Source organism: Cucumis melo, chromosome 5 (assembly GCF_025177605.1).
Source record: "Cucumis melo cultivar AY chromosome 5, USDA_Cmelo_AY_1.0, whole genome shotgun sequence".
Lineage (NCBI taxonomy): Eukaryota > Viridiplantae > Streptophyta > Magnoliopsida > Cucurbitales > Cucurbitaceae > Cucumis > Cucumis melo.
This window is the reverse complement of record NC_066861.1, coordinates 30,085,468-30,097,440: the sequence shown is the minus strand read 5'-3', so window position 1 is coordinate 30,097,440 and position 11,973 is coordinate 30,085,468. Positions and strand designations below refer to the sequence as shown.

The 11,973-nt window shown below is 34.6% G+C and overlaps 2 protein-coding genes across 3 annotated transcripts; one reads left to right on the top strand and one right to left on the bottom strand.

The window, feature by feature from the left end:
• Positions 1-177: 177 nt before the first annotated feature.
• On the bottom strand, positions 178-3,930 carry LOC103498614 (U-box domain-containing protein 34-like). Of its 2 annotated transcripts, XM_008461278.3 has the most exons (9): positions 3,587-3,930; positions 3,373-3,494; positions 3,172-3,299; positions 2,898-3,019; positions 2,420-2,601; positions 2,183-2,284; positions 1,478-1,906; positions 636-1,385; positions 178-543 (listed from the first exon to the last, which is right to left on the bottom strand). In XM_008461278.3, the coding sequence occupies exons 1-9, from the start codon at positions 3,744-3,746 to the stop codon at positions 349-351; spliced, it is 2,190 nt and encodes a 729-aa protein (XP_008459500.2). In that variant the 5' UTR covers positions 3,747-3,930; the 3' UTR covers positions 178-348. The 2 variants fall into 2 exon arrangements, with proteins under 2 accessions (XP_008459500.2, XP_050940874.1); XM_051084917.1 differs by lacking the exons at positions 3,172-3,299; positions 3,587-3,930.
• Positions 3,931-5,419: 1,489 nt separating this feature from the next.
• LOC103498607 (lycopene epsilon cyclase, chloroplastic) lies at positions 5,420-10,209 on the top strand. Its single transcript, NM_001328474.1, is given in 11 exon segments — positions 5,420-5,906; positions 6,555-6,726; positions 7,276-7,411; positions 7,486-7,596; positions 7,707-7,809; positions 8,201-8,344; positions 8,434-8,541; positions 8,924-9,020; positions 9,106-9,234; positions 9,338-9,470; positions 9,874-10,209. Coding segments are annotated over 11 exon segments (1,602 nt in total). The 5' UTR covers positions 5,420-5,606; the 3' UTR covers positions 10,043-10,209.
• Positions 10,210-11,973: the final 1,764 nt, after the last annotated feature.

Genomic DNA, 11,973 nt, shown 5'->3' with positions numbered 1-11,973 from the left:
ATGTATTCCAAACAGGTCCGCTTTCACTAGTTTTGACGAATTAAAACACTCGTTTTAGTATTAAAAAATTCCTACAATATTTTATATTTTAAATCTGAAGTGAATAAGACCATTATTTTAATTTGCAATCTCATGGACAATTTAGTCAGTTGACGGCTGAGCTGTGAAAATATACCATTGAACTCTCAATTCATTTTCTAAATAAACTTTGAATATTATTGGACGTAGTTCACAGAACAAACCAATACTAAACATTCCTGAGACTGCGCTATACACTATACAAATATTAACAATGATGAAAGCAACAAACATATGAATGCTCGAGAAATTACAATCAAATTGTCCAAATTAGGAAGACGAAGAAGTCGCTCTTGACCTCCACTCTTGTATGGCGGAACGTAGAGTGTGGTTTGGAATAAAAAAAGAATGCTGGAGCTTAAGCTTTGTCACCGGCGATACATCGTGTTTATCGAGCCATGCTTTAATGGCTACATACTCATAAGTAAAGCCATCAGCTGCTATATAAGGATCCTCCATGACTTCCTGTGTTCAAAAAATAAAATACAACAAAAGAAGTTTAACTCAAGCTTCTGAAGAACTGATGATGGTCTGTGTAGTGTGTGTTTTAAGTTCACCTGGAGGATTGGGCAGAAGTAGTGGCTTGGGGGATTGCCAAAACCTTTGTCTTCCTTTTGAAAAGTGTCTGCAAAATCAACAAGTCTTTTAAGGACTGGAAGAACTTCAGATTCAAGATCTGGCCTATCCCTGCATCTAAGTTTCAAGCACTTCAATGCAAGCCGAGCTAGCTCTTCAGCTTTAGCTAGAGGCCAGTCACTAATTGACTTGTCTAGAATATCTGCAAGGGAAGCGCTTGCAATGGAATTTTCAATAGCGAGAAGAAGACCGTGTGGTTGTCGCCCAGTCAACAACTGCAGAATTGTTACTCCAAGTGCGTAAGTATCCGACTTTGGCCGAAGTGTGCCAGTTCTCTGATATTCAGGATCCATGTAATGTAGTGTACCAGCAAGAACGGTGTTTCGGTACTCCGTGACATTGTCTGGCACGATATCACCAATGATCTTAGCCATTCCAACATCTGAGATTTTGCTTACAAAGTTTCTATCAAGTAAGATATTGCCCGGTTTAAGATCTCTATGAATAATAGGCTCTGGCTTTGAATTGTGTAAAAATGCAAGCCCAGAAGCTACTTGAAAAACTATTCTAAATCTAGTAGACCAAGGGAGGGGAGCTTTTCCATTCCGGAGAAAGATATGGTCATCTAAGCTTCCATTTTCCATGTATTCATAGATCAAGCAACCTCGCTCGGGACAAGCTCCAAGCAGTAAAACCACGTGTGGATGTCGTATCTGGCTAAGAATTTCAACCTGCAGAGATAAGTTCAGGTGATGGAATGAGGATCATTAATTAGATAAAGAAACATGAAGATCAGTTAGAAACTTTTTGTAACAAACGGTACCTCTTTTAGAAACTCGTCTTTTTTCTCGTATATGTCGTGTTGAATAACCTTGATGGCTACAGGGGTATGATCAAGACTGCATTTATAGACTTTCCCATATCCTCCCTCGCCGATCACATTAACTTCATTGAAGAAATTTGTTGCAGCCTCTATTTCAGCAGTGGTATATCTTCTGTATCTCCTATCATTAGTCAGAAGAGTATCAACAATTTTCTCCTTCTCCACGGACTCCTTTATGGCATTAAGCTCAGCTAACTGCCTTTCATAAGCTTCTTTAGCCAGCAAGTCTTTAGCCTCCTCAAGCTCTTTAATGGCTTCCAAGTGCTTAGCTTTCTCCTTAGCAGCAGCTTTCCTCAAAGATTCTTCCCTTTCCAAAGCAGCAGTCACTTTTCTTGATTCTTCAAGGTATTCTGAGGTAAGTGACTGAACCTGCAAATTGAAGAAAAAATAGGCATTTACATTGTTTCTTTTAATTTCTGTAAAGCCAATAGTAGGGTAAAGGTTCAAATTCCAATTAAATCACCAAATTTATCACTGCTAACTCCATCTCATATTGTGGTGTGCGGTGTAAATGCTCAAATGCATCTTACAGCATCATGATTCAGCTTTAACTACCAGTACTCTCCACAAAATCCTATGGAGATTCTAAAACCTCCCTCCATAAAACGTCAGGTCGAAACTAATACAATGATTGAGCTCTCTCACCTTCTTCTGAGTGTGTACTAGTTCTTCACAAGCTTGTTTGTACAAGGAAACAGTGGTCTCTAGTTCTAGCTGCAGAGATTCGACTTCAGCCTGCATATCTTCCTGCAATTTAGGACGTTTATTTAAGAATTCACCATAGTATCACCTACAACTTGTAACAAAATTCCATCTAGAAAACAAAACCGAGATGGAAGCAAAGCTTGAAACAATAAAACAATAAAACAAAAAAACAAAAACCTCCTCAGTAAGAGTATGCAAAGAGTTCAGTTGCTCAGTAGAGTCAACTCCGATGCTGTCACCCCTTTGATGAGAAATCGACAAGGAAGACAGAGACAGAGTTCCCAATGATTTTGCACTAACAGCACTGGAACCCATGTAGTAATCAGTGTCACCAAGCATCCACTGCCTCGAGTCAGTTTCTGCAAAAACAATTACACATCATTGAAAATCTAAGTTGTATTCCTAATTATCTTATTTACATCATTTACACTCTTAAATCACCAATCAACCCAAATCTGGTTGATAAAACCAAATTTAATATAATGTCTAACACAATCCCTCTACTCGCAGACATAACTAACTCACTGTAAGTGAACCAAGTAAATTTGTATTGGTTATCTATTGTTTACGTTTTCTGTTTATTCTTTGATTATCGATTTCTTAACGACTTGTATTAAAAAACTAACAAGAGAAGAAAACGGTTTCAACAAATTACCAGTAGATGGAGCAGTACTAGCCTTTCTTGTGATAACTCTTCTCTTATATTTAACATAAATATCAAAAGAACTAGAAGCAGTTCTCATAATAGCAGAGGGTACTGAATCACCTTTAAGCTTCCTTCAGATAAATTATCCAAAAGTTAGTATCAAAATGTTGAATATCACATCATCATTTCATGAATGAACTTGAATTGGAATTTTGACACAAATATTAGCACAAACTTCCAAAGGCTGAATGATAAGTTAATAACACAAATTTTACCAAATTACCTCGCTATGCAAGTTCTAAAACAAGAACCCAAAACCAAACATTTAATTCCAGATTCAGATGCATATCTCAAAAGTGCAGTGGCAGGATTATCATCCTCCAAAATCAAAGTTTCTACCAAAAGAAGAAACTGCAGAACAAATGCCCATTTTCAATTTACCACAAATTTGGAGCTAAACTTTAAAAAATGACGTTGAAATTACCTTTTCTCTTCTACATAACTTTTTAAAAGGGACAAAAACTTGTTCATATTTCTGTTTCACATCATGAACATAAAGAGCTACCACATCTGCATCAAGTTCTGAGACAGCTACAAGATCCCCCACTATATAACAAAAAGATTAAGAAGTTGTTATTAAGATTTATTTTCCCAGTGTTTCTCAGCAACCAAACAAACAGTTTTAGAGAGAAAAATACTTGGGGTGGGGATGGAGGTGATTTTGGGCATAACGTGAACCAATATGAAACGATCGGCGGTCGGCAAGAGATTCTCGACGGCCCATCTCACAGCGCGGCGGCTTCCTCCGCCGCCTTTGCCGCCGCGGACGCCGTTAACGGCAACCGCTACGGATGTCATTGCCTTAGAAACACCACCATCAACAAGAGCCAGTCCAAATTTTTATTTATTTTTTGAATTTACTTTGCATTTTAATTTGTATAATTTAATTGGGTCGTCGTCGTTCTTAGCTCTGCGAGGAGTTGACGATTGACTTTTGGGTTTGGATGACAATTTTGCGCGTACCGGTGACCAGAATTCGCCGTCATAAACGTGAAGATAACGAGTTCGAAATTTAACCGCTAGTTTTATGTATTTACTTTCTCTATTTGGTCAAAATCGTATAGTGTGCATACAAACCAACAAGCATGACCAACCCAATTCAGCTACTATTCATTTTGAGATTGATTAGAGTCATCATCCCTCCCAACATTAGTCAGAATAATTAATAATAATAATTGCACATGTCAAATCCTTATGGTTCGTTTTAACTAATTTTATTTATCTATTATTACCTATTTTTTTATTTATTTTTTTTTATCGTTTAAAGATCTACATGTAATATGTGTGGTTCCGATATATATATATATATATATATATATATATTTTATACAAACCTCATTTGGATTAGTTACTTAAACATAGGTAATTGATTGAGATATAAGTTCTCAAAAGTCGCTTAGCGTAAGTTTACAATTGTAATTTTCAAGAATGTTGCGGGATGTTATGGACGCAAATTCAAAGTTCAATAACCTATTTAGTGTCTATAAACCTTGTTTATTTGATTGGATACAAAATTCAATCTCTTATAATCTATTTGGTTTTGTTGCCATTATAATTATTATTTTTTTAGAACACAAAAGTTTATAAAAGTTAAATGAATGATTAAAAACAATTAATTTAGTAAACATAAAAAAAAAATAGGTAGTTAATCCCAAGCTACATCATACTCTTGTATATTATATTAAATTATCAAATCACAATTTGTACACGACAAATTCTTATTACGTTTTTTTTAAACTATTTTTTTATATATATGATAAAGAACTAGATACATAAGTATGAATACATCTGAAGTCTTAACATAAAAGTAAAAGTCATCAATTCTGATTTGATGAAAGTCATTACTCTCATTACGAAGGTAAATTTTTATTGTTTATAATTAAAATCCTTCTAAATAGTTTTTTATGACGATTAATTTAGTGTCGTGTATTTGTACAATATTCTTAAAAGATAAACAAAGTTGCTAGTGTTTTTTTTTTTTGCAGTTTTATCATATCTTGATTTAGGAAGATAAATATTGAATTATCTAATGAGCTGAAGTTAGGTTGTGGTTCCACACGATATTATGTATGTTTGGCAAAAAAAAAAAAAGGAAAAACACAAACAAAAACATAGATAGTGAAAGAGAAATGAATGAAAAAGAAAACAACGCTTAAATTTATTTGGTAAAATTAAGGGGTATTTCAGTAAAAACAATAACTCATTGGTTTGGTACTCGATCAGGGTGCGGGTGCGGGTGCGGGTGCGGTCTTAGAGAGTTGTAAGACGTGGGATTTCGAACCTTCCCGCCAATCGAGATTGGGCTGCCCGGATGCCCCGTCCTCGCCTCCAACAAAACGAATCGTTTTCCTTCCATGGATAAGGTATCTTTTTCAAGGGACTTAAAACCAATCGGTTGTTCACACGTGGAGTTGGCGGATGGCCGTTTGACAAATCAGTGAATAAAACACCACCATTTAATTTCCCTCCCTATCCCACAACCTACAAAATTGGAGGTTAAGCCCAAGTACACAAGAATTCCAGAACTAGCGAGGCAACGCCAAATTCCATTCTCATTACCTCTTTTGCTTTTGCTTTTGTTTATTCCATCTTCTCATCCAACTCAAAACCTCCATTAATGGCGTAGTTGCTTGCTTCTTCTTTTACCAAAAGTCTTCAATGGAGTGTATGGGACTCGCTGCTCGGAACTTTGCGGCAATGGCCGCTTCTAATACCTCTAATCTAGCTTCTACTGGAACTAGGAGACTCCAGTTATTATGTAGAACAGAAAGTCGTCAGTTCCGTTTGCGTCGTCCTTCGGTGCTTGCTATGGCAAGTGCAGGAAGTGAGAGTTGTATCGCAGTCAGAGAAGGATTCGCAGACGACGAAGATTATATCAAGGGCGGTGGCTCTGAGCTTCTGTTTGTTCAAATGCAGCAGAACAAGACGATGGAGATGCAGTCCAAGCTCGCTGACGAGGTTCGGCTATCTCTTCCCACTCTTCTTACTATTTCATCGCTTTCCTTTTTGCTATTTTAGTCGCCATAGCTTTTTGCAGTTTGTCGATAATTATTAAAAGCTCAAATTCATTTCAACATTTTCCTACTTGTTATTTGGATTGATGCCGCTATAATTTAATATGACTGTGTTCGTAAAAGCTAAAACTCCGTTCAATCTTATATACATTAATGACTAAATCCACCCTTATTTCAAAGCTTATATCTGTGGGCCTCTATGGTCTATGGTTTGATTAAACTATGCAATTATACTTCAGATGGTTAGTTTAATGAAACTATTGTCTCTATGACACTCTCCATTTTTCAACTTCGGGTTATTACTCATGGCCAACGTTTAAGTTTTCTTTTAACGTCCGGCATAAGACTTAGGATCGGACTGATATTGTTGGATTTGATTGAGGACATTTCAAGTTTGAAGTATATGATCAATACTTCTTTTATAATGCAATATTGTTTTAAAAAATAAGTAATGAATGGCTGGATTTCTAGAAAGGGTTGAACTGTATTTTCTTTTCCATTATCTTTTATGTGATTCTGTTTCTAGTAATGAATACTATTCTACAGGCGTTTCAATTTAAGTGTGGGATACCTCCTTTTATTATTGTTGCAGCTACCGCCAATATCAATTGGAAATGGCGTACTGGATTTGGTGGTTATTGGTTGTGGTCCTGCTGGTCTTGCTCTGGCTGCGGAATCTGCTGCTTTGGGGTTAAAAGTTGGACTCATTGGTCCAGATCTGCCATTTACAAATAATTATGGCGTGTGGGAAGATGAATTTAAAGGTATGTTGATGCATGCTTCTCATTCTTTTAGCAACATTTCAGACCGCCCTGGACTTAGTTCAGTCTTAAACTATGCTCATAATAAGCGAATAACCAAGGAGAAATTGCTTACAAAATCCATCTCATTATGTTATAGAATATATTTCTCCTTACCCTTATAATATAACTCATTAAGTCCATTCCAAAAGTTTTAAATGGTTATATTCTCACATGTGTCATAAGGTGTGAATATCCATTGTACGAGCTACTAATATTAAAGGTGAAGAAAATGGCACTGCAATCTGAACTCCAAGACCTCTTAATATAGTTAAATCAACCTGAATAGGTTTAGTTGAAAAGCTCTGTAGATTTAAGTTGTCATATTTGCAACTAAGAAAGAAATGACACAATGTATTACTGTTTCTTCACGTATTAAGGTTACGCCATCTGTTGCATCCAGTTTAGGCCAGGTTAATGCCTGGAAGTTTTCGTGTGAAGCGACAAGATAAATTACTATGGTTGTAACTCCAGCCTCCACTTTCATCTTAACTCTATTTTTCAACTTTACAGATCTTGGACTTGAAGGGTGTATAGAGCATGTATGGCCGGATACAGTCATATATCTTGATGACAAGGATCCTGTTCTTATTGGCCGTGCATATGGACGTGTTAGTAGGCATTTGCTTCATGAGGAGCTGCTTAAAAAGTAAGACACTATGATTTTTTGTACAACTACTTATTTGTACATTTGGAGGTTATATAATGTAATAATTTCTGTAGGTGTATCAAGTCGGGTGTTTCATATCTCAACTCCAGAGTGAACAGCATTATGGAAACTACCTCTGGCCATAGCCTTGTAGCCTGTGAACATGATATTTTTGTTCCGTGCAGGTAAAATGGCATTACCTTATTTTCATGCTGTTGGCCTCGGTGTGAATTTCGACGCAGCTCACTTATATTAACTATTTGTTCCTTCCTCAAATATTAAAATTGTATTGTAGACTGGCAACAGTTGCATCAGGAGCAGCTTCAGGTAAATTGCTGCAGTATGAGGTTGGTGGACCAAAGGTGTCTGTCCAAACAGCTTACGGTGTGGAGGTTGAGGTAGGAAGGAGAATTCCTCTGTTTATTCTTCTTTCTTTTCCTCCTACGTGCAGACGACTTATACGATCTCTAAAAAAGTTGTTAAAATTAATTGTTCTATGATAGTCACTGCTTAGTTTGCAAATCATTCTTTGCATACCGTGTTGAAAGAAACTCTAACACAGTGTTTCAACTTCCTTTAACTAATATTAAAAGTTAAGGGTACTATATATTTCATGGAGTCTGCTATCTGAGGTAAAACGTGAAATGTAGAATTAGATGAGTTTTATCGAACAATTGCTTTTAATTCTCGATAATGCACAGTAGTGTTATTTTCTCAACAAAATAATGTTCGGTTCTTGGAATTTTGTTGTGTTGATAACAAATCTGTGCATCTGTATGGCCATTTCAGGTGGAAAACAATCCTTATGATCCAAGTCTTATGGTTTTCATGGACTACAGGGACTACGCAAAGCACGAAAATTCATCTTTAGAAGCGCAATATCCTACATTTCTTTACGCCATGCCCATGTCTCCGACAAAAGTATTCTTTGAGGTCTGCACAGCTGTTATTTATTAGTTTATCTTTGTATTTTATTTTTCTCAGAATCATGTATGAATTATACTTAAATTTAAAATTTGCAGGAAACTTGTTTAGCTTCAAAAGAAGCTATGCCATTTGATCTGTTAAAGAAAAAACTCATGTCTAGATTAAAGACTATGGGGATCCGAATAGTGAAAACATATGAAGAGGTACTTTTCGTGAATGATGTTCATTGCGTTTAAAGCATGTTACTACTTACTATTTGTTCGATACCCCCTTACATCTCACATCTGCTTCAAAACAATACGTGAGATGGGCGTCCATGTCATGTGTATGTCTGTTTTTTCCCCTCCTTTCTTCCTATTAGTAGCGAGTCAACTAGGAGAGTGAAGTATATAGGAAACAAATCTGTTTTCCTCGACTTATGCATGGCATGAAACTCTCTCCGGTTAAATTCCTTTACTTTGTTTGCTTATCGTATATGCTATCAGTTCTCTTTCATCAAGTTATCAAATTTTGTACACCTTGTTATTCTTGACAGTTCTTATATAAACCAGTTAAAGAATGAAAAGGACATAATCTTTCATGTAGGAATGGTCTTATATTCCAGTTGGCGGATCCTTGCCAAACACAGAACAGAAAAACCTCGCATTTGGTGCAGCTGCCAGCATGGTACATCCAGCCACCGGTATTAAAAAAGCGAGCTGAACATCTATCTTATAGAATTATCAGTCTAAAAAATCTTATATTCTTCATTATTAATCTTCAAGCAGGTTATTCAGTTGTTAGATCTCTGTCTGAAGCTCCAAAATATGCTTCTGTTATTGCAAAAGTTTTGAAGCAAGGACAGCTAAAGGATGGTCTTGCTAGCGGAAGAAATTATGGGAATATCTCAATGCTGGGTGAGCCAGTTTTTTTGTTTAGATCTATCTAGGAGACCTTTTTATTCTGGACATATATCTTTCACGTAATTTTCAATGTTTATTAATTTATCTTCTATTCCAGCGTGGAACACTCTTTGGCCACGAGAAAGGAAACGCCAGAGAGCATTTTTTCTCTTTGGGCTTGCATTGATTGTTCAACTGGACATTGAAGGCATTCGAACATTTTTCCGGACTTTCTTCCAATTGCCAGATTGGTACGATCAATTTCCTCTTAAGATGATGACATCAAAATTTACTCATATAGTCTGATAATCTTGTGCTTAGACTTGTTAACAGCCTGGTACTTTAGCTTGTTGGATGCCATAAATAAACAAGTCAAGTCAATGTAGAGCCAAATGAAGAAAGTAGTAGTTACTCAACATAAAGGCTGCCAAATCTAATTGAAAGTCAGAATGTTTAATTGGATGAAGGAACTTCATCAACCAATTATGTTTTAGACTAGCGATTGACATTAAGATGAAAAATCTTTTATAGCAGAGTCTGTGTTGCTTTACGTTTGTTTTTTCCTCTTTTTCTTCAATTGTGGACATAAGATTTTGGTCGATTGTTAATAAACTGAACATCAGTTGTAGTCTCAGTATTGTTGTTAACACGCAGGATGTGGCAAGGATTTCTTGGATCAACTTTATCTTCAGCAGACCTCGCACTTTTTGCATTGTATATGTTCGTCATTGCTCCAAATGACCTAAGAATGTGCCTCGTTAAACATCTCCTTTCTGATCCTACTGGAGCAACCATGATAAGAACATATCTCACATTAGCTTGAAATTACCCCTTCCAAGATTCTTGTTCCCTGTTATGTAAGAACTATGTTTAGATTACACAAGCAGCCTGAGAGGTATTTTTTTTTCTCCTTTTCTCTCTATGTTTCTTACTGGAGATTGTTATATGTAGTGTACATATTCACTAATCTCCTTCATCTTTTTCCTCTTAATTTCCATCTATTAAACTTTAGCTGCTTGGATAAAAAAAGGAAGAAAAAATGGTATTTTCTATATATATAAATTATATATCTTACCCTAAGTTTTTGGATGTAGTAATTTAATACGATAAATTTAATTAAATTGACATATAATATGTAACGGTCATGAGATTAATGGTTTGAATCTCCACGTTTCTATTGATTAAAAAGTTAATGTCGATTTAGCACATTTAAAAAGTAATTGGTATGTGCACTATAGACTTTTAATTTAAGGTGTGATAGTGCAACATTCAAGCCACTTATTATTTAATAAACAACAATATACAATGTCATCCATTACAAGAGTGAGAGATTGGGTTGTGGATTTTTGTAAAAATAATGAGTATCTTTCTAACTCGCCATACATTTGGTAGTACAACCCTTGGACCGATACTCAAATAATTGATTGGTGGTAGTTCAACATCATATTAAATCATTCAATGTCTCTTTATTTATTGAAAACTAAATAAGTCTCGTCTATATATCACAATATTTTCTAAGTCATGTACTGTATTTTGAATAATTTTTTAACATACTCGAACTAAAAAATATAAATATAGGTCGAAAGATATGTGAACTATTAAAAGGCGTATTTTATAAAATGCGAAAACTATTATTGGCAAGGTTTGTAACTTTTGAAAAATCAATAATTGCTTATAACCTAATATTTCTAAAAAAAGAAAAGAAAAGTAAAACATAACAAGAAATAGAAATGTGGAATTTTGGTTTTAGTACATAGTGTGAAATGTACCAATGTGGAATGAATAAATAGAAATTCATATAAGATAGTCTTATCAATTCAAATGGACAAATGTGCATAAACGCCAAAATAATAACAATTAATAATAATATATAACCATATTAAAACGATCAACCTATTAATTTTGAAAATGAAAGATCAAATCAAATCAAAGGCAACTTTCAATTTCTTTTTTAAATATAGAAATTTATGTAATTAATAATTATAAATCTTCTGTGGAGAGATTTACTGCTTCAAGTACGAGACTATTTAATAACTCCATCCTATTTTAAATTTATTTTGTTTTCTAAACTTTTCTAGTTTTTCATTTTTAAGTTTTTAAAGGTACATGTTTGAGTACTTGAGCCTATAAAAAGATTCTAGTTTGGTCTTTTTGTTCGGGTTTTGTTAACTTTTTTTTTATGAGATAACGTGTACATGATTACACTGTTAAATAAGACATCGTTCTTAAAATCTATTGTTCTAATTTTAAATTACAGACTAAATGATAAATTGATTTTTATTGGGTAAATCAAAAAGTCACTTTATTTTTAAAATTTTGATCGTTACAATTTTGGAGCATTGACATTTTTTCACTTTCTTAGCCCATGCTATGCTATATGCAACTTTATCCACATACAAATTTTGTTGTGTCTCAGGAGTTTGTGATATTTGGTTCATTGAAGTGTTTTTTTCTCTTCCTCCCAATTTTTTCTTCATCATTTTTAGGACTGTGATTCATGGTAAGAATGTTTATCTGTAATTTCATAGGGTTTATTTTACGTAAGAGTTGTATTTATTTTACCTTAGTCATTATGTTCACGCCAAATATATCCGTTTTATTTTATTTTTTATTTTACTCGACCTTCTTTTCATATGCTTCTAGATTTTTAAAAAGTAAAGATAGTAAAGAGTGAGAGGAGAGACATGAGAGATTTGAGTTTTGAAAAAAAAAATTCTTAAATTAGCAAAGATAAAATACTAATTTATCATTTTG